The sequence below is a fragment of the Melospiza melodia genome, chromosome 2, assembly GCF_035770615.1.
Source record: "Melospiza melodia melodia isolate bMelMel2 chromosome 2, bMelMel2.pri, whole genome shotgun sequence".
In the NCBI taxonomy this organism is placed as follows: Eukaryota; Metazoa; Chordata; class Aves; order Passeriformes; family Passerellidae; genus Melospiza; species Melospiza melodia.
In genome coordinates this window covers 143,700,634-143,720,257 of record NC_086195.1, presented here as the reverse complement: position 1 = coordinate 143,720,257, position 19,624 = coordinate 143,700,634, and the positions used below count along the sequence as shown (strand labels likewise).

Here is a 19,624-nt window from a genome sequence, read left to right as displayed (position 1 = left end):
AAACCCGAACCCAACTCTGCTGGCGAGGCTAGCAAAGGCCAGGCTCGCTCAGCGGGCTGAGGGAGGGAGCTCGGTCCGCACACCCCGCGGAGCAGCGGGCAGGGAGGCAGCGGGAAGGGCCGCGGGGGGACCCGGGAGTCCCTGGGGCTCCCCGTCACCATCGCTGGGCACGGAGCGAGGGCCAGGAAATAGGGAACTACAGCGGCTATCGCTGGGCTCCGAGCGAGGATCAGGGAATAGGAAACTCGCCGGGACGATGGGGCTGGCTGGAAGGAGCTGCCTTCTCCCCGAGACTGGATTTAGGCATTCCAAAACAGATGGGAGCCGCAGGGATAGAGTTTGGCACCGCAGAACAGACTCCGGTTTATAAAAGACTTTATTTCCACCCAGTTTGGCTGTGGTTGAGCAAACGCCCCTCCTGATCGTGCCCTGCTCCGCTGCTGCCCCCTTCTCTCCCTTGCTCTGCCCTTGGGGAGATGCTGAGATGCTGTGCTGGGGTGACTTTGCCACCTGCGGATGTCACATCAGATGTCACATCTGTGGTCCCAGGGCAGCTCAGTCCTGAGGGTCAGCGCTGCACGGCCGCCGGAACTCCTGCCCATGCTCATGGATCCACTTATTGGCCACTGGAAGGGACAAGGACAAGGACAAGGACACCCATGTGTGTTCCCTTCCCTTGGCACCTTTCTCTAATCTTGTGCTGGTATCGGGGAACTTTCCCCCTGTTGTCCAGGGTATTTGTGCATTCCCAGCCCCTCTTGCCTCCCCGTTGGTGGAGCTGTCCCTCCAGCCCCGTGTCACCCTGGGGTGAGCCCTGGTAGCATCTCTCACCCCACTTGTCCCCGGCCAGGACGGGGCAGCCGGCGTGGAGGGTGTCCCCGTCACCATTCCCGTTCCTGCGGAGGTTCCACCAGAAAAGGGCTGCATTCTGTGGAGCAGAGATGGGTTTGGTACCCCAAAACGGAGCTAGGATGCCCAAGAGTGAATTTTGGCACCCCAAAACAGATTAGGGAGCCTGGGGTTGGGGCTTGGCATCAGGAGAGGCTTGACCACAACTCCCTGAAGGAGCTGGGATACAGAGGGCAGCACCCTCCCTTCCCTGCTCCCAGCGGTTCCACACGAGCCCTCACCTTGACCACGGGCACGCTGAAGTTGGCATAGATGAAAGCAGTGGAGCCTCCAGCCTCCACTGCACTCAGCTGGAAAAAGGGCAAAAATAGGAGCCTTGGTCCCCCCTTCCCTGTGGTGTTCCTTTGCACAGGGAAACTGAGGCACAAAACCTCCGTTGGGCCCCAGCTCTGTTCCCCACTTTGGCACAGCACAAGCTCCTGAACACTCCACAGATGTTGGCACTTCCCACGCACTCCAGTGTTTTAGGGCTGCCCTCACCCATCCCATCCCCTGAGGGCCAAGCCAGGCTCATCCCTCCAGGCCTGGAAATGGGGGGGACTCACGTAGATCATGATTGTGGCGATCCTGTTGCCCGACTTCATTCTGTACAGGGGGCTCTTCATGGACTGCTCCAGGAGGGGAGGTGGGCATGGTCAGTGCTGCCCTGACACAGCTCAGCCAGAGGCCCCTCACACCCCAGCAGCTCCAAGCTGTTCCCCCACAGAAAATCCCTCTTCTCCCTTCTCTCTCCCTCCTTCCCTCCCTCCCTAGGGATACCCCAGGCACCCACCCAGGGATCAGCATCCTGGGACCATCCATCCCACCCCTGCCAGGGGCCATGCCAGGGTGCAACACTAGGAACATCTCAGGGAATAACCTTGGGATCACCATGGGGACACCCCCGGGGACATTCGGGGCCTTCCCTTGGGCACCATCCCAGCAGCACCATCAGGAGCATCCCAGGGCCCATCTCCAGGAATGTCCCAGGGCCCACCCCTGAGTCCACCCCAGGAGTCCCCCTGGGTGTCCCCCCTGGCGCCCCCAGCTCCCTGACCGTGGCATGGTCGAAGTGTGGCTCGTAGTGGCCTCCCAGGCCGTAGTTGACCACCTGCAGGTGCTCGGCGTAGGGCGGCCACAGGTCCAGGCCCGTGAGGGCGGCCATGCGCCGCTCCAGGGCCTGCACCACGGGGTCGGCCGTGTCCTTCAGCCACGCGCTGTGGGACACCTCACATCAGCCCCCCAATTAATGTGGGGCTGGGCTTCACCCGCAGGGCACTGCTGGAGGAGCCAGGCCTCCCAGCACGGCCATGCTGCCACCCCAGAGGTGGCCATGGAGGATGAGGGAGGGAGGCCGCTACCTCTTGCTTATCCGGTACTCTGCTTTCTGCTGCTTCTCCCCAGAGGCCACCACGGATCTCTGCAGCTGAGGGACACATGGGGGACGCATGTTGCCACACATGGGGACCCTCACACCAAGCAGGGGCCGTGGTGGGTTTGTGGCAGCTGGTTGTCCTACCCCAAGGTGTCTCACTGGGGTGAGGGAAGCAGTGGCAACAGGTGGGGTCACCAAGTCAGGCCTGGTTGGGAAGTTGTTTAGGTGCATTTGGACCTGGTTTCTTCCAAAAAGTCTTTTGGGGGACTCAAAAGACTCACATGGAACTGGGGTCATCATCCCCAGGGTCTCATCTAATCCTAGAGTGGTTTGGGTTGGAAGAGGCCTTCCAAGATCATCCCATAGGCAGGGACACCTTCATCTAGACAAGGTTGTTCCAAGCCCCGTCCCATCTGAACTCCCTGGAGGAGGCTTTGGCCTTAAAACCCCTCCTGTCTCTGCATTCACCCTGGGTCACAATCTCCTGCTGCAGGAAAGGGACATCCCTGGGGAGAGGGAGGGCTCACCCAGGGCCCTGCCAACCCCTTGATAGTCTCAGCCTCAGCGTCAGTGATGAAATCGTGGTACAGAGCCACGTGGGGCTGGGTCCGGACCATCTCCTTCTTGGCGGGCTGCAGGAGCAGGAAGGGGCTGCCGTTGGTCTCGTAGGAGCAGCCGAGGTGCAGGAGCTGCTCTGGGGCTGCCTGGGGAGGAAGAGGACCAAGGAGGGCGTGAGGGGGGACCCCAGAGGTGCTGTGGGACCCCAGCAGCCCTGCCAGTCCCACCTGTGCCCTGGGGCGCTGGCACAGCTCCTCGTAGGCGTCACGGCTCTGCAGGAGGGTGCTGTTGGGGCGCTGCAGGGGCCTGGTGCCTGTCCCTGTCCCCGTCTCCAGCAGCTTCTTGTACTTGGCCACATTCCTGGACACCCTTTGGTTTCTGGGATCTGCTGGGGAGGTGGTGTCACCCAGAAGGCAGCACCCCCATCAACCCCCTTCCCTGGAGAATTACCCCAGATGGGGGCAAGAAAAGGGCGAGGGAGGCTGTTGCCATGCAGAGGTGATGGGGACATCCCAAAATCTTTTCCCTCTTCCTGCTGCATCCAGGGTTGTCCCACATACCATAGCGGAGGAACTCCCTGGAGAGGCTCAAGGCGTGAGAGATGTTTCCAGCCTGGGTGGGGGAGTGGAGACCCCATCAGCATCCATCCTCCCGCCCCTGGTTTGGCTCTGCTGGACACTGGGCATGGGGAGGGGACTCGTGGCTGTACCATGAAGTAGGAGAAGGCCAGATGGTCCAGAGCATCCTCCAGGCTGCTCCGGTCCTCCAGGTTCCAGCTGCCGTAGGAGAGGCGGAAGAGTCTGACAGCCTCCTCCAGCCACACAATGGAGTGGTAATAGTCACCTGTGTCATAGGCCACCTGCGGGGCAGCACATCACCTGCACCTGCCAGCTGGGCCATCCCATCCCGTCCCATCCCATCCCATCCCATCCCATCCCATCCCATCCCATCCCATCCCATCCCATCCCATCCCATCCCATCCCATCCCATCCCATCCCATCCCATCCCATCCCATCCCATCCCTTCCTTTCGTGTTCCATCTCCACCTCAATCTCCATCCCTGTTTGCACCTGTGCTTCCATCCTACACCATGTGAAGAAACCCCCGAGCCCATCCCTGTGGAGGCAGCACCCCAGCAGGCTGGGGAGGCTTTGTGGGGGCCGTGGGGCTCTCCCTGACCTTTCCCACGTGGAAGCAGTCGTCGGCAGAGAGGGGGACGCGCCGGCCGGGGCTGTAGAGGGGCGGCTGCCCGGCTCTCTGGAACACGCCGCTGGCCAGGCCCTTGACGCTCAGGGCGTACACGTCCTGCAGCCGCATCAGCGCCCGGGCCGCCCCCTCCAGGTCCTCGGCTCCAGGCAGCTCCTGCTCCATCTCCCTGAGCCCAGCATGGAGCTCTGCAGGGTGGGAAAGACATGGGGGGATAAATGAAATGATGAGGTGCAGTCACCCTTATCAGCTCTTTTCCCTGGGGACTCCACATCCTGCTCCTCATCCCATCGACCCTTCCCCTCCACATGTTCCACCCTTCCATCTGTTCTCCTGCTCCTCCATCCTCTCCCCACCACCTCCTGGCTCTGCCCAGGTGACAGAGGGGACACGAGGCCGGGCATCCTCCCCTGGGTGGGTACCCTGGGTGTTCCTGGTGGCCTCGTCGTTGTAGATGACGTTGGGCCAGTCCGAGTGGAGGCGCTTGATGAGGCTGAAGGCCAGCAAGGGGTTGTCCACCGAGGCCTCGGGGTCCTGGTGCAGTGCCTGGACCTTCTCATAGAACCTGCAAGGCACCCACGGGAGGACACTTTGGTGTTCCTTGGTGCTGACACCCCCATTGCTGGGCAGCTTTGCCTCAGTGTCCACTTTGGCCGAGCCAGAGCTGAGGGACTGTGTGACCCAGCCCAAAAATTGGGTCTGTGGGCATGGTCCGTGCCTTGGGCATGCTGTGATGCAGATCCCCATGGCTGGGGGCCACGTCCCCCTCCTGGGGCACAGCCGGGGGAAGGGGGGCCTGAGCCACGTCCAGTCTCAGCTTCCCGTCCTCCCACCACGCCCTTATTTAGTGCCGCCCCCCAAAACTGGGAGCTTTGGGGGAGGTGGGGATGGGCTAACCCCTCCTGGCAGCCAGGGAATCGCGCACGCCGGGGGCCGGGCCGGGATGTGCGGCTGCGGTCGGGGTGCCGGTACCTGCGGAGGAGGCGCAGGCGGGAGCTCTCGTCGCGCAGGTAGGAGCGGAGCCGGCGGAGCAGGCGGCGCTCGGCGCCCAGCGCTGCCCGCACGCTCAGCATCGCGGAGAAGGTCTCGGCCGGGGCGGGGGGCGGCAGCAGCGCCAGCAGCGCCCCCAGCACCCCCAGCGCCCCCAGTGCCCCCAGCGCCCCCAGGGCTCCAGAACGCCCGGCACCTCCCGTGCCCCCGAGCACGCCGAACCCGAGCGCTCCGAGTCCCTCCAGTCCCAGCACCGCTCCCAGTCTCCCCAGTACCTGCAGCGCCCCTACTCCCAGCAGCAACCCCACAGCCCCAGCAGCGCCCCCCGCACCCCCGGTGCCAGCCGCGCCCCGAGCCCCAGCGCCCGCATCCGGCCGCCGCCGCCGCCGGGAGAAGCGGGGGAAAAGGGGCGGAGAGGCCCCGCCTTTGGGGGGAAAAGGGGTGGGGGGCCCCGGATCCGCCACGCTGGCTGGGAGGGCGGTGTGGGGCTGCTCCCCGGTCTGCTTGTCCCTGTCCCCATTCCAGTCTGCCCCTCTGTCCCTACCCTGCTTGTCCCCCTCTCGTCTGTCCCCGTCCTGCCCCAGCCTCATCCTGCCTGTCCCCGTTCTCTCCTGGCCCCATCCTGCTCTATCCTCGGCTTCATCCTGCCTGCCCGCTCCTGTCTGTTTCCATTTTGCCTTCTGTCCTTATCTGGCCCCATCCTGCCTGTCCCCATTCCATCTTGGCCCCATCCTGCCCATCCCTGCCCACATCCTGCCTGTGCCCGTCTCGATTTGATCTTCTGCCCATCCTGTCTGCCCCCCCTCCCGCCTCTCCGTGCACAGAACAGCACCAGGATGGAGTGGGAGGTGCCGTGCTTGGGGCCATCCCGCATCTTTCTGGGGCAGGGCCAGCGCCGTTGGGATCTTCCCTGTATGGACTGGATTTCACGTGTTTTGGGAGAATTTTATTTGACAGCAGCACGGGGATGTGAGGTCTCTGTCACTGTTGGGATGCTACAAGCTGTTCCCTATGGAGCAGAACAAAACACTCCCCAACATTCTCTCCCCTTGCCCCCAATCAAGATTCGAGCGCTTTGCCCAGGGGGCCAGGAGAAACTCAGTCTAAAGCAGTCAAGTGAAGAAAGCAGCATAAAAAATGGTAAAAACTGGGAATCCTCTGCCACCTGCAGGAACACAGGAACTGGAATATTTTAAACTAAACCAAGATTCCTGGGTTCTTTTTCCTTAGGGAATCAGCTGCTCTTGCTGGCACCTTCTGCTTTTCAGCTGCTACCAGGTGAAAAATGCTGATTTTTGGAGGAGCAGCGGCATTTGGTGTGCTGTGCTGGCATCCCCCTTGGCCAAGCCAGAGCAGATCCTCCCTCCACTGCCGCAGGTCACCGACAACATCCGACGGGTGATTAAAAGACATAATTAAATAAAAGGTACACGATGTGTACAGGATGCGGTGTCCTGGTGAGGTCTCGGCACTGCCGAGTGCTCAGGAGCGGCCGCGCTGACAAACACGGGTCTATGTTAGGAAGCCTTGAGCTCCTGCTCGCCGGAGGGCTCCAGGGTGAAGAGGCAGAAGGCGATTTCCTCGCAGGCGCTGCTGGCGCCGCACTCGAACAAGCAGCCGAAGAGGCCGCCGGGGCACACGGCCAGGTCGGAGTAGCCGGCCGGCCCGGCGTGCAGCACCCAGGGCCGCCGCCAGCCCGCCCCGTCCGGCGGCGAGGGGTTCACGTAGAGGCCCAGGTCGCGGCGGCGGTGCCGGTCGGTGGGGTGCGAGTAGAGCAGCCAGGAGGGCGCCCCGGCGGCGGCGGAGCGGGCGAAGCTGACCACGCTGCCCTGGCAGCCCCGCGGCGGCTCGCCCAGCGCCGCGCACGGCGCCGCCCGCTCGAAGCGCAGCCCGCGGTCGGTGCTGAGCGCCACGGCTCGGCAGCCCCGCGGCGCCCGGGCGCTGCAGTACAGCACGGGCGGCCCGGGGCCGCGGATCTCCGCCACCTGGCACTCGCCCGTCCGCTCGCCGCCCAGCAGCGCGCCCTTGTGCCAGCGGCGCCCGCCGTCGTCGCTGTAGAAGACGAACGAGTGCTGGCGGGTGAAGCAGGGCAGCCGCAGGGCCCCGCACAGGCAGCCGTGCACGTAGTAGGTGTAGGCGGGCACCACCAGGCGCCCCGAGTCCAGCTGCACGCCGTGGCCCGGCCCCACGGCGAAGGTGGCCCAGCGGGACAGGTCGGCGCCGATGGCCTCGTCCGTCACGTCCCGCAGCGCGCTCCAGCCGCGGCCGCCGTCCGCGCTGCTGGCCAAGCAGAGGCGGGCGGCGCTGCAGCCGCTCCAGATCTGGCGCCGCTCGGTCCTGCCCTGCTCCACGCAGATGCAGAAGAGGAAGACAGTGCCGCTCCTGGCGTCGTAGAGGGGACAGGGGCTCATGGTGCGGTGGCCGGGCAGCGCCAGTGCCGACAGCTCCTCCGTGGGACCCCACTGCCGGCAGGAAGGAGAAGGGGCTCAGCCTCGGGAGCCCCCCGGCATCGCGCCCACCTCGGGCTCCTGCAGCCCGCGGCGTTTACCTTGACCGAGGAGCCGTGCCGGCGGCCCCGCCGCAGCACCAGGTACTTGGCATCCTCGTCCCGGGCCGAGGAGCGCTTCTCGGCAAAGGCCAGGAAGGAATCATCCGGGGGCACGTAGAGCAGGGCCGGGATGCGGTAGGTGACCCCACCTGCCTGTCGGAACAGCGTCTCCGGAGGGAAAATGTGCGAGGATCCTGGCGGTGATGGCAGTGGTGGGGGGCTCTCCCCGCCATCCCCCTGCTGCTGGAAGGGAGGGACAGTCAGATGTAAAGGGTTAAATCCCGGCAAAGGAGGGGGTGGCCCGTAAGAGAGGGATAGGGATGAATGCTCACCTCGAGGCAGGTGGTGGCCTGGGACATGGTGCCGCCCTGAGGTTCCCCCTGGGACCTGAGCAGGGTGGGAGAGTGGGGTGAGAGCAGAGCTCCTGCCCGTCTGTGCCGCTCCCCTGTGCCGCACAGCCTCCCCTGCTTCACCACGGTACCGCCTCCCGCTGCTGCCGAGGGCTGAGCGCCCCCTGCCCCGCACCGGCACCCCCGGGCTCCCACCGCCTTGAGCTCCCCCAGCGGCACTGGCCCGGGGTCCCTGTGCCCGTGCACCCCTTCATTCCCGTCCCCCCTCGCGCACCCCTCCTGCCTGGATCCCAGCGGCACCCCCGTGTCCCGGCCCTGGCCCACAGCACAAACCCCCTGCATATGTCCAGACCCCCAGTGACAGACGCCCCCTCCGCGCATCCCCCTGCACTATGCAATGACCCCCGTCAGGCCCCGATCGCCTCCACCCACCTGGAGCACCCAGATTCTCCCCGTGTACCCCCCGACACCCCCAAGCCCGCTCCCCTACACCCCGGTGCCCCCCCAGTCCCAGTCCCCATGCCCTGCACTCCCCTGCACCTCGCAAGCACCGAGTCCCCATCCCCTCCGTGCCGCGGCCCCCGCACTCCTGCATCCCCCGCATCCCGCATCCCCGCAGACCCCGCTCCTGCCGCCGCCGCCGCGCCGGGGCCGCCCCGCTCCGCCTCTTCCTGCAGCTCCCGCGGCCGGGGGGCCGGGTCAGGCGCTCGGCGGGCGGGGATGCCGCTGCCGGGATCCGGAGCCTGGCGCCGGCGGGCAGCAGGGGCCGTACCTGGGCAGGTGTGAGCGGGTGATGCGCTCCTCGCTGCTGGAACGGGCGGGCGGAACGGTGGGATACCGGGAGGAGATTGATGGGGGAGCCGCTGCCGAGGCGCCCCGACCCTCTCCCCCGGAGCAGGCGCAGGGAGCCGGGAGAGGGATGGAGGCAGGATCCTGCCCGGGATGCCGGGAGAGTCCCCTGCCCCTTGCGGGACAGGCGTGGCCAGGGAGGGCCGGAAAACCAGCAAGGTCCGTCTGGGGGCTCCGAGGTGAGGCAGCCAGGCCACACCAGCTCTGCAAGATAAAGAGAGGAGCCGCCCTCATCCTGTGGCACCTGGGGATGAGGTTCAGGTGACAAGACTCTGGCGGTGCCACGGGAATGCCAGGATTCTTCCAGCCCTGAGGATTTTGTGAACTGGGATTCCCTCCCCAGGCGTGAAACACCCCAGAGATGCTCCAGGACACGTTTGATGTCTGTTCTTCCCTTTTATTGAAAAAACAACCCAAAAAACCCTCTTTTTTAAAAAATGCCAGTTTATAGAAGGGACGCGTGAACGGGAGACGCCAGAAGGGAACTGCAGGACAGACAGACAGACACAGCTTGGAAAATCTTTTACACTTTCTAAGAAGCTTTGTGGCTGAGCACACAGAAGTAGCATATTTGATTCTCCCCCCCAACACATAAAAGGATTTTATATAAAACAATCCTCTATCCCTCCTTAGATAAATACAAAAATAAAGCAAACTGGTTTGCGAGGGGATGGTTGTTTCACAGAAGGGTTTTGTCCTGAACTCCTACCAGAAATGGAAAGGTGGGATTGGAAAAGGCCCCTGGGCACAGAGCCATGTGATAAAGCACTGCCAAGTAAAGCAGGGATGCTGGGGCAGCATTGGTGATGTGTTTCCCTGTCTGAGGGTCCCCAAAATCCAATTTTGGAGTCCGCCTCAGAGCCTGGAAGGCAGGCACAGAGACCAAGCTTAGCCATGAGCTGCAACAAATCTTGGGTCCAGTATTAAAATTCCTGCTTATCCAAAATGGAATAGGACTTCAGGACAAAAACAGAGGCCATGATTCACTTTCTTTGCCATTTGACTTTATTGGTGTTACTTTAGCAGGCTGCTGGGAGGCGGCTGGGCTCCGAAATCACTTTGTTTTCCTCTCCAGGGCCAGGCTGTCGTGCAGCTTGGACACCTCTGGCTCGTAGGCCTCCATGACTAACGTCCCGTTGTTATCAAAGAACTTGGCAATGGACTTGGTGAACTCGGCTTCCCTCTGCTGCTTGGTTTTCCCGCTGATGAACGTCAGCTTCAGGGTGTACTTGTCATCGAACCTGTGGGAGGGCAGACACACCTCAGGGCAGGGTCCCAGGGGGACAGAAACCCTCAGAGCAGGGTCCCAGTGGGACAGAAACCCTCAGGGCAGGGTCCCAGTGGGACAGAAACCCTCAGAGCAGGGTCCCAGTGGGACAGAAACCCTCAGTGGAGGATCCCAGGGGGACAGAAACCCTCAGAGCAGGCTCCCAGTGGGACAGAAACCCTCAGAGCAGGCTCCCAGTGGGACAGAAACCCTCAGGGCAGGGTCCCAGGGGGACAGAAACCCTCAGGGCAGGGTCCCAGGGGGACAGAAACCCCTCCTGTCTGAGGGGAAGTCCCCCCCAGGCTGGAGGCCCCTCCTGGGCACTCACATTTAACACAATTCAAGGCCTTTACACCCTGCATTAACGAGAAATGAAACGTGAGCCCTTGGGGATGCTGCCATTGCTGAACAAGGACATGGATTTGGTGGAGCAGGATGGATTCTGAGGGACAGGCAGTGCTGGGGTGGTCTCTGGCAGAGGAGGCAGGGCAGGGTGCCCTGGCCAGCCCACAGCAGGCCGTGGGTACCGTTTGAGGCTGGAGGAGAGCTGCCAGACATCGTCGGGATCCATCCCCGCCGGGTCCTTCCTGTGGGCCACCAGGAAAATGCTCTTCTCCTTGTATGAGGTATAGATGGTCAGGATGCCCATCATCACAAAATAGGTGCAGGGGAAGTTAAGGAAGTCAGCAAGGTGCAGGGAGAAGCAGAAATCAGGCAGAGGAGTCGCTTGGATCCCCTCAGACACTGTGGTTTAACCACCTCTCGTGACATCTTGATTCCAAACAAGAATCAGTTTGGCTGATGCTTCATCAGCATGAGAAATTAACTCATAAATTTAAACTTTAATAATTTGTTATTCACTCCCTGGCAGTGCCCAAGGCCAGGCTGGATGGGGCTTGGAGCAACCTGGTTTGGTGGCAGTGTCCCTGCCATGGCAGGGGGTGGGAATGGATGAGCTTTAAGGCCTCTTCCCACCCAAACCAGTCTGGGATTCTCTGACATGTGCTGGAAAAACTTGAGACTGAACAAGCCACAGGAGGAGTTGCTGGGCATTCCCCCTAAGCACAGACTGAGCAACTCCTCTTTCCCATTTCTGGAATAAAGTAATTTCAAGTGCTGCAAGACAAGTCACCCATTTGTTCTGAAAGCCACCCAGAACAGCCAGGAACAGGGAAATTCTTTGGGATCACAGAATTGTTTGGTTGGAAAATGTCTCTGAGACCACTGAGTCCAACCATTCCCCCAGTCCAGGCCACCCCTGCTCCTCTGCATTGCTGAGCCTCATGGGGTGAGCTGTGGAGCGGATCCAGCTTGTGCAGATCCCTCTGCACAGAGCTGCTGGCAGGAATTTCCTCTTTCCCCTCTCAGTGTCTGAGCTGTGCTATCAGGGAAAAGCAAACGTGTCTGGAACCAGACTGTGGATGGAACAGAAAAAAGGAAGTGCCTCAGACCGCCCAAATTTAGGGGCATTACAGCCAGACAGGCAGGAACTCCCCTGTCATATGAAAACTGTCTGATTGTCAGCTGATCTGCACACGGCAGGAACAGTAATTCCCGCAGGCCTGAAAATGGAATATCCAGAAAATATGGGAAATCAAACCCCTGCCGGGCTCTGTGAAGGATATGAGACGACACAAAAGGCAAGGACGGGCTTGGATTCGGGAAAAGGGTGCAGGTAATCCCAGACGAGAGCCACGATGGCAAAGAGGCAGGAGATGGTGCAGATGAGGAGGCGCCCGTCGATCAGGCGGAAGTTCTCCACATACTTGTACTTCTCCAGGAGCACCTGTGGGACAGACGGGCAGCCGGGGCTCTCAGGGAGGTGCCACGCTGCTTTTGGCAAGGGAGCAGCCCCAGGGGCACAGGCAGACTGAGCACAAGGTTTGTGGGCAGTTAATGCCTGCATCAGGCACCACAGGACCGGAGATGCCACCGCAGACCTGGTGTGGCTGCGGGCACAACCCACCCCAAAAAGGGAAGGGAACCAGAGGGATTCCCAGGAGGGGCAGCTCAGCAGACACAGACAGAGAGGGCCCACCTTTTTGGCAGAGTCGTCCAAGGAGTTTTTCACAGCTGAACCATCCCACTTGTCGATTTTTACTGGCTTGTCATCGATCTTCCACTGCAATGGAAAGGGTGGAGTGAGGGCAATCCCATCCCAACCCGTTCCTGCCCTGAGCAGCAGGACAGGGGGCAGAGCAGAGAGCAAAGCTGCTTGGGAAGGCCTGGCTGGGCAGAGGGAATCACCCCCAAACTCTGCCTGGGCAGCTCCTGGTGGGTTCCAGCCCATCCACCTCGTCACAGGCTGATGTGGCTCTGGCAGCAGGTTTGGTTTTGCTTCCTCATTTGCTGCCCCTGCTGCCATCCCCAGGAAGGGACAGCTGGGCAGGATTCCTGCCTCTGGATGTGCTCCTGCTGTCCAGCCACACTGCCCCACACACACTCTTGGGGGATGAGGAAAATTTGGAGAACCCCAACTGTCTTGGTACAAGGGGAGAATTGAAAGGCAGAACCAAGAAATTTCAGTTAAAACCATTCTCTGGAACAAAAGCAAAGGACTCTGTCACTCTTCACATGCATTCACATCTTCTGCAGGAATGGGTCCCTCCCCAGGAACAATTCACATTTTCCAAGGGCCCACCTTCCCCTGAACTGCATTACTGCCTGGTGACACATCAGTCCGAGCCCTGAGTATCCCAACTCATCCCTTATTTCACACGGGGCAGTGACTGGGGCTGGAATCTTAGCTGCCAGCTGAGCAACCCTCAGCTTCACTCCTGTCATTTTCCTGCTCTGGAAGCTCCCAGGCTGCATGGGTTAACTGCCAGCCCAAAGAGCTCCCCTCCCTCCTCTGCAAGGAGCAGAACCCCTTTAAAACACAATGCAAAACTCGACCTGCTTGCCCTGCAGCCACACAGGGAAAAGCCCAGCTATCCCCCAGGCCTGGCACGAGGGAATTCTGAGGCACACAGTGAATGTCACTGCGCATCCAGTTTTATGAGGCACAGAAGGATCTAAAAACCACAGAGAACTGGGACAGACCTCTCACATCGGGGTATGGTACCAAACATTTCAGGTGGCTGCTCCTGGAGCATTTCCTTCCAGGGTCAATTGGCATACAAGTTAACTGGAAGCCACAGCCTTTGCCCAAAGAGAAGAGGAACGAATTCCTTCCACTAATTATTTTTGCTTTTACAAGCATCTACAGCATGGAGGGCGATGACCAGGGCTGAAGGGAGGATGCTGAGGGAGGATTCTCAGGGATGAGGGGGGATGCTCAGAGCTGAGGGAGGATGCTCAGGGATGGGGGTGCTCAGGGATGAATGGGGATTGTCAGGGATAGGGATGCTCAGGGATGGGCATGCTCAGGGCTGAGGGGGATGCCCAGGGCTGAGGGGAGATTCTCAGGGATGGGGGTGCTCAGGGATGAATGGGGATGCTCAGGGATAGGGATGCTCAAGGATGGGCATGCTCAGGGCTGAGGGGGATGCCCAGGGCTGAGGATGCTCAGGGCTGAGGGGAGATTCTCAGGGATGGGCATGCTCAGGGCTGAGGGGGATGCCCAGGGCTGAGGATGCTCAGGGCTGAGGATGCCCAGGGCTGAGGGAGGGGCACCCAGCAGTGAAAGGTGGATCCCGGGGCGGGCGGGGGAGGGCTCGGGGCTGTCGGGGCGCTGCCCGGGGCCCGGGCCGGGCCGGGGCCGCTCGGAGGAGCCCCGCCCGCCGTACCTTGTCCAGGAGCCCGTTCCGGCCGCTCTTGGCCGCCATCTTCTCGCCGCCTCCGCCCCCGCCCCGCCCGCGACACCTGGGCGCTCCTGATTGGCCGCGCGACCGGAAGTCCGGACCCCCGCGCCGCGCGGCACGCTGGGAAATGCAGTCCGTCCGCCCGCCACACCCATGGCCTGCAGGAGGGGCTCCCATCATGGAATCGCAGGATGTGCGTTGGGAGCGACCTTAAAACCCATCCAGTCGAACCTTCCAATGGATCAGGCTGCTCCAAGCCCCGTCCGACCCCAAAAGGGCTGCCCAGCCCTGGCACAGCTGCCCAGTGTAGGCAGTGGTGGTGTCCCACACCTAGAGGGATTTAAAGCCATGTGGATGTGGCACTTGGGGACATGGGTTAGCGGTGGCCTTGCAGCGCTGGGGGACTCGGTGACCTTGGAGGCCTTTTCCAGCCCTAACTCTTCCATGGATCTATGATCTCCAACAGGATACAGCAGCCCTGTTGTGTGGCTGAGCCACGTGAGGAGGATGCTGTTTATTCCTCCGTAATTAGACCCTTCATGTACAGCTGCCATGACAAGGAACCCCTTGTTTTCCATGCTAAGCTAGATGGCCACTGGGGCTGATCCAATATAGCTGCTTTGATGCAGGATATCAGTTTTATGGAGGTGCCAGTGGAGCTGGAAGTGGAGAAAGCACAGCTTGAGCATGTCCTGCAGCAGATGGCAGGGATCTGGACAGGCTGGGAGAGCAGCACCTGCCTCTCCTGCCCACATGGAAACACAGGCTCAGCTCTGCCAGAGTGCCACACAGAGCCTGCTGGGCTCCCTGGCACCTACGGCTGGATTAACCCCAGCCCAAACCTAGCTGCTGGCAGATCAGCCTCGGATTGAAATGGGTTTGTCCCCAGAGGAAGGGGGACGTGGCTCTCCGAGCTTTTGCAACCAAATGATTTTGTGATTCCACTATTACTCCACAACATTACTCCACAACCTCTTTGGATGGAGTGTCACCTGTCAGGGACAAGCAGCAGCAGGATCCTGCTCGTTTCCAAGCACAGCAAGAAGCAGGGAGTCTCACTGTCAGAATCTGTTTTTATTCTGTTTGAACCTCGGCCTTTGCCCTGCAGTTCAAGTCCCGGTTGCTGTTAGAACAAACACTGTTATTTGTACACATGAGCCGGCGTATTTCAGGTTTGTGACAAGTGTTTCACGAGCAAGGTTTACTCTGTTTCCAACAAGAGAAGCCACGACATGACGGACGCCTGCACGTCATTCCACTGGCACGTTTCACACATGCACGCCAGGGCGGGTGCCCGCCCGTGTCTGAGCGTGACACGGGGCCGGGCGGTGGCACGGGGAGCAGAGCGGAGCCCGCAGCCAGCCGGAGCTCTGCCGGCAGGGGAGCACGAAGCACGAGGATTTACAGCGTGGCCGAGGGAAGCGCAGGACAGCCGGGCTGTGGGGCTCCCTGCGCGGCCCAGCCCGGCTCTGCGCGGGCACAGCGAGCGGCTGGCTGGGACGCACGGCGCTGCCGGCAGTGCCAGGGCGATGGCACACGGGGATCGGCCCGGCCCCACGCCGGTGACACCCACGGCTCCACCATGGACACAGGGCGGGCTCCGTCTCATGCGCCCCCTCGGCCGTGGGACGAGCTCCTTGAGCTCCTTGCCGGACAACTGGGGACGGGCCAGGGCTGTCCTGCCCTCGCAGCATTGCTAAAGGCTTGTTTTCTCAGAGTCTTTAAGGCTTGGATCTCCCCCTTTGCTTCCGCTGAGAAAATGCAGAGAAAGAAGCGCTTGTTCAAGCTACACTTTGTGACTGCTGTGCACTGCATGTACAATAGCATTGGAAGAGAAATACTGACAATAGACAACAGCGTCATACAATCAATCAATCAATCACCTGGCACCATCCCTTTTGGCACTTTTCCTTCATTTGTCTCATCGGGCTGACTCCGCACACAGACCTTCCTGCGCGGCTGTTCCCGGGCAGAGAGCTCCAGAGGGTGGGATAGCAGCTGTCTGGGAGCTGGTGCATCTTTGGCAGACACAGTCCTTCCGTCAGGGAGCCAACCCCAGCCCCTCTGGAGGAGACACTTTGGGAGGAGGACACTCCCATGCCCGTGCTGCCCCACGGCCAGCCAGGAATGCCTTCATCCCAGGGGGAAGGCAGCTGAGGGTTGCAGAGGACTTGCAGAGGAGCGTGAATAAATACTTGGTGTGATCTCGTGTGCTGCATCCACCGTTCAGCAGGAGGTAATCTTCCTTCTCAGCTGGCATGATTTCTGGCAATGGTGACCTTTACAGGGGAGAGGCTGGGTGCTCCTGCTCCGTTTAGTGTAATTATTTACAATTTCTGTTGGTTTTTGCAAGCTTACACAGACTTGGAGAGCATTAAATTAATAAAACATTCATCCTGGCTTTGCGTCGCCGCAACCCTTCCAGGACAGGACTGTGATTGCACATCCAAAGGTCTCCTTGAACGCAGGCCCCATGGCCTGTGCGTGATGCCTGGGCAGCTGGGATCTCTGTTCTGGGAGCACAGGGGGTCCCATGAAGCTTTTTTGGGCTGGGGACAAGCTCCAGCCCAGGCACTGCCTCCTACACTTCTGCCCAGCTTGGATTTGGGATCAGCAAATCAACGCACAAACCCCTAAACACTTATAAAATCTTTTCAAAAGAAGGTATTTAAGACACTGGCATAGTGCATTGGGCTGTGAAATCTGTTTTAAGAGGGGGAAGAAAAGATACATTCAGCATCTAAATAGGTTTTTTTGTGGTGTAAGCAGCCCAGGCCCAGCTGAACCCCCACGAACACCACGAGAAAAAAGGAAAGTGTTTAGGGAAGTCTGTTTGGGGCTCCAGGTATGAGCCGCAGAAAAGGGGCCTGCAAAAAGAATTCTACATCTGAATGCACCTGGGAAGTGCACATTGCAGCTCAAAATGCTGGGAAAACCAGCACGGATCCCGGGTTAAAGCTGCGGCTTTCCCTCTGAGCTCCCAGGGCAGACCCAGGCCATCGCTGCTTCTCTCTGTGCTGCTCCTCTGGGTCCAGCCAAGGCTCTCATTCCTCAATTTCCTTCTAACTGGCAGCTGGACAGAGGAGCAGGTTTGGTTTGGGCCCAAAGCAGCACCTGCCAGGCTGTGGTGCAGGAGAGGAAGGCAGGGCAGGCCAGGTGCCACCAGCCCCAGGTACAGCCTGAACCATCCAGTGGTTTGTGTGGCAAGGAGATGCAGAGATAGAGATATATATTATGGAATCATTGCTATAAGATTTCTCAAAACAAAAGTGTCAATCTGTTGAAATATAGTATTCAAAATATATAAATTTTACCCAATAAAATATAAGATTTCTTTTTTCTTTTTTTTCCTGTGTTTTTTTCCTTTTTTTTAAATCCAGTTCAGTTAGGGGGGAAAAAGCCTGCCAGGGTCCTTGCAGTGAAAAAGAAAACCAGTTCCTGTTTTCTTTTTAACTGTTGAAGATGGAGGGAGGAAATGGGGCAATGCAGTTAGACCACATCTGTCTATCCATGAGCACTGGCTGCCCCCCTTCGCAGGATCCAAGGGAAGTTGGTCCCTGCACTGTGCTCATCCCAAGAACAGCCCTGGCACACGGGGGGCAGGACAGGTAAAGCCACAACCCCTGCCCCAGACAAAGGTCCCCATGAACACTCTGCAAGGCAGCTGCCACGGGCTGAAATGGAAGGGAACTTTTTGAGCTATGTCAGTAGGGAAATAATCCATGCAATTAACCCATGGAAGAGGGTTAGAAACACTCAGAGGGTGGCCTGCCACATGTGGGCAGAGAACACCCGCTCCACCAAGGCCAGGCTCCGAGCCAGCTCTGCTCCAGGCAGCTCCATGCCTGCAAGTTTGTAGTGCATCACTCACCTGAGCTTTCTTAGTGGTTGGAGCCTGAAGCCTGGAAGCTGGAGCAGGGGCAGGTTTTTCAGTAAAATCCTTATTTCAGGTCCTTCTTTTCACTGCATTTGGCTTTCTGCTTCAAGAAAGTGACAAATGATCTGTGCTGCTGCTGCAGACAGTGAGATACATTCATTTGGAAATAATACAGGGGGGCTCTGTTTAGGACTCCCCAGGAGAAATACAGAGCATGGATGAGAGGCTGACCCCACAACCAGATGCAGCCTGAGGGAGAAAAGGGGGCAGGCAGAGAGGAGAGGACTCTCAGGCAATTTTTATGAGCAGAGCTCAGATTTCTCTTGGGATGGTCCTCATACCCCACATTCACAGCCCTGCTACCTGGAGATCCCAGGTGTGCCTGCCTGCCTGCCTGTGGAGGCCTTGCAGTGTATTCACAGGGATCAAAGACAACTCCTTCAGACCAACGCACCTGAGGACTTTTTTTCTCGTTCTCTCTCTTTTTGTTCTAAATCTGAAAGGACGCTGGCTTCTCTCTGAACTGGACCCAGAAATGTCTTACCACCGAAACGAAAAAACAACTGCGTGGGTGAAGTAGGGCAAAAAATAGTTTTCCTCTAAGACAATCTGATAAAGCTCACTGTCCCCCAGGAAGGCAGCATGGCCTGGCCGGGCTACTTGGCGCCCAGCGTGCTCTTGGAGCGCAGCAGGTAGCGGTCCACGCGCACTCTGCGCCTCTCCACCGTCCTGTTCTCGCTGTCGAAAATGCGCTGCAGGTGCAGGGCCAGCCTCCTGTCCTCCTCCTCCTGCTGGAGCTTCTGCTCCACGCTGTCCCGGCCCTCGGGGGGCAGCGCCGCCTCCGCCGGGGCCGCGTGCCTCAGTCTCTTGACGGAGCCGTTGTGCTCCAGGTGCTTGGTTTTGCAGCGTCTCTTGCGGCCGCGGCGCAGCAGCGGCGCCTGCTCCCCGAGGAGCTTCTCCACGGAGCCGCACACGCTGTTCTGCACGTTCATCAGCTCGCTGTTGTTCAGGTACTTCAGCTGCTTCTTCCCCTTGAGGGGCGCTGCCAGCGCGCTGCCGTCGGGCAGGGACGCGCCGATGCCCACGAGCCTCCTGCTCAGCGCTTTGGGGCCCAGGCTGAGGCAGGATTTGTCCGTGAATGTGTTCACCTTTAGGTCGGGGGCCTCAGCCACCCGTGTGTTTAGGCAGGTTACGTTTGATCTCACATCTGGTTCTGCAGCACCGTCATCAGCGGCTGAGGCCTGCGAACCCCCGTTCTTCTCAGTCCCCCTTCCCAGCCTCACTTCACTGACCGAAGGGAGGAAATCCAGCTCAGGGCGAGGCTCTGCCGTCGTGTCAGGCGCAAGGTGATCCTCCTGCGCTTGTGGCTGCTCTTTAGTGCAACTGCTGGCGTTGGTGATGTCAGGAACTGCGACGTCCTCCCCGGGCTCCGAAGCCAAGGACGTGAGGGTTGCTTTGGAGAGAGTCTTTTTGATCTGACGCTCCTGAAATATCTGCTCCCACTTCTTCAGTATCCTAGGACTGGCCTCATAGGTGGTGGGCTTCTGCAGGCTGCGGTTCAGGTTCCTGGGGGTGGACTTGATGATGAGGGGGCTGAGCACTCTGCCGTCGGGCAGCCTCTTGGGGGGCGTGCACGGGGAGCACACGATGGGCTTGAAGTGGTTGAGCTCCTCGGAGATGCTGTCGTTGCTCTCGGGGCTGATGGAGCGCTCGGGGCGGTGCAGCGCGGACAGCGAGGAGGCGGCGCTGAGCAGCAGGCGCCGCTCGGCGCTCAGCTCGGGCGCCGACAGGCAGCGGTGGTTCTGCGCGCACGACAGCACCCCCAGCAGCGGCGCGGGGCCGGGCGGCACCTGCAGGGCGACAGGAGCAGCGCGTCGGGGCTTACCAACGGGCTCGGCGGCTGCCGGCAGGGAAAAACAGCGCTGGCACGGAAAGAAACAGTGGGAAGGGTTCCACTGATCGGGGAATGGGAA

The 19,624-nt window shown here is 60.2% G+C and overlaps 4 protein-coding genes across 8 annotated transcripts in view; all 4 read right to left on the bottom strand.

Moving 5' to 3' along the window:
- Window positions 1-358: 358 nt before the first annotated feature.
- P4HA3 (prolyl 4-hydroxylase subunit alpha 3) lies at window positions 359-5,607 on the bottom strand. Its single transcript, XM_063150359.1, has 13 exons — window positions 5,000-5,607; window positions 4,450-4,592; window positions 4,001-4,215; window positions 3,531-3,680; window positions 3,382-3,433; window positions 3,049-3,206; window positions 2,791-2,967; window positions 2,250-2,314; window positions 1,946-2,105; window positions 1,455-1,517; window positions 1,131-1,199; window positions 832-928; window positions 359-626 (listed from the first exon to the last, which is right to left on the bottom strand). The coding sequence occupies exons 1-13, from the start codon at window positions 5,605-5,607 to the stop codon at window positions 556-558; spliced, it is 2,028 nt and encodes a 675-aa protein (XP_063006429.1). The 3' UTR covers window positions 359-555.
- A 341-nt stretch (window positions 5,608-5,948) lies between these two features.
- NEU3 (neuraminidase 3) lies at window positions 5,949-8,594 on the bottom strand. 4 transcript variants are annotated; one of them, XM_063150270.1, is made up of 4 exons: window positions 8,537-8,594; window positions 7,898-7,952; window positions 7,566-7,808; window positions 5,949-7,479 (listed from the first exon to the last, which is right to left on the bottom strand). In XM_063150270.1, exons 2-4 carry the CDS (start codon window positions 7,922-7,924, stop codon window positions 6,535-6,537), a joined length of 1,215 nt encoding a protein of 404 aa, XP_063006340.1. In that variant the 5' UTR covers window positions 7,925-7,952; window positions 8,537-8,594; the 3' UTR covers window positions 5,949-6,534. The 4 variants fall into 4 exon arrangements, with proteins under 4 accessions (XP_063006340.1, XP_063006342.1, XP_063006343.1 ...); XM_063150272.1 differs by having other exon boundaries at window positions 7,566-7,805; XM_063150273.1 differs by lacking the exon at window positions 8,537-8,594 and adding an exon at window positions 8,456-8,509 and having other exon boundaries at window positions 7,566-7,805.
- A 1,152-nt stretch (window positions 8,595-9,746) lies between these two features.
- Window positions 9,747-13,827, bottom strand: SPCS2 (signal peptidase complex subunit 2). Its single transcript, XM_063150269.1, has 5 exons — window positions 13,760-13,827; window positions 12,070-12,153; window positions 11,658-11,817; window positions 10,559-10,694; window positions 9,747-10,005 (listed from the first exon to the last, which is right to left on the bottom strand). The coding sequence occupies exons 1-5, from the start codon at window positions 13,796-13,798 to the stop codon at window positions 9,819-9,821; spliced, it is 606 nt and encodes a 201-aa protein (XP_063006339.1). The 5' UTR covers window positions 13,799-13,827; the 3' UTR covers window positions 9,747-9,818.
- A 1,006-nt stretch (window positions 13,828-14,833) lies between these two features.
- Window positions 14,834-19,624, bottom strand: part of RNF169 (ring finger protein 169) — a 30,146-nt gene continuing 25,355 nt past the window's right edge. For both annotated transcript variants that reach the window (XM_063150267.1, XM_063150266.1), the window contains one exon: window positions 14,834-19,501. In XM_063150267.1, the coding sequence (XP_063006337.1) occupies window positions 18,308-19,501 (1,194 nt within the window). In that variant the 3' untranslated portion in view covers window positions 14,834-18,307. The remainder of the gene's footprint in view (window positions 19,502-19,624) is intronic.

Excerpts from the sequence above, each read along its gene's own strand:
- P4HA3 (XM_063150359.1), bottom strand. The coding sequence starts at position 5,607 with ATGAGGCTGGGGCAGGACGGGGACAGACGAGAGGGGGACAAGCAGGGT. Across the intron at positions 3,681-4,000 it reads ACTGCTTCCACGTGGGAAAG|GTGGCCTATGACACAGGTGA; the intron begins GTCAGGGAGAGC and ends GCTGCCCCGCAG. Across the intron at positions 2,968-3,048 it reads GCCAGCGCCCCAGGGCACAG|GCAGCCCCAGAGCAGCTCCT; the intron begins GTGGGACTGGCA and ends CTTCCTCCCCAG.
- NEU3 (XM_063150270.1), bottom strand. The coding sequence starts at position 7,924 with ATGTCCCAGGCCACCACCTGCCTCGAG. Across the intron at positions 7,809-7,897 it reads AGGCCACCACCTGCCTCGAG|CAGCAGGGGGATGGCGGGGA; the intron begins GTGAGCATTCAT and ends CCTCCCTTCCAG. Across the intron at positions 7,480-7,565 it reads GGCACGGCTCCTCGGTCAAG|TGGGGTCCCACGGAGGAGCT; the intron begins GTAAACGCCGCG and ends TCCTGCCGGCAG.
- SPCS2 (XM_063150269.1), bottom strand. The coding sequence starts at position 13,798 with ATGGCGGCCAAGAGCGGCCGGAACGGGCTCCTGGACAAG. Across the intron at positions 12,154-13,759 it reads GGAACGGGCTCCTGGACAAG|TGGAAGATCGATGACAAGCC; the intron begins GTACGGCGGGCG and ends TTTCCATTGCAG. Across the intron at positions 10,006-10,558 it reads CTCTCCTCCAGCCTCAAACG|GTTCGATGACAAGTACACCC; the intron begins GTACCCACGGCC and ends GCCCTCCCACAG.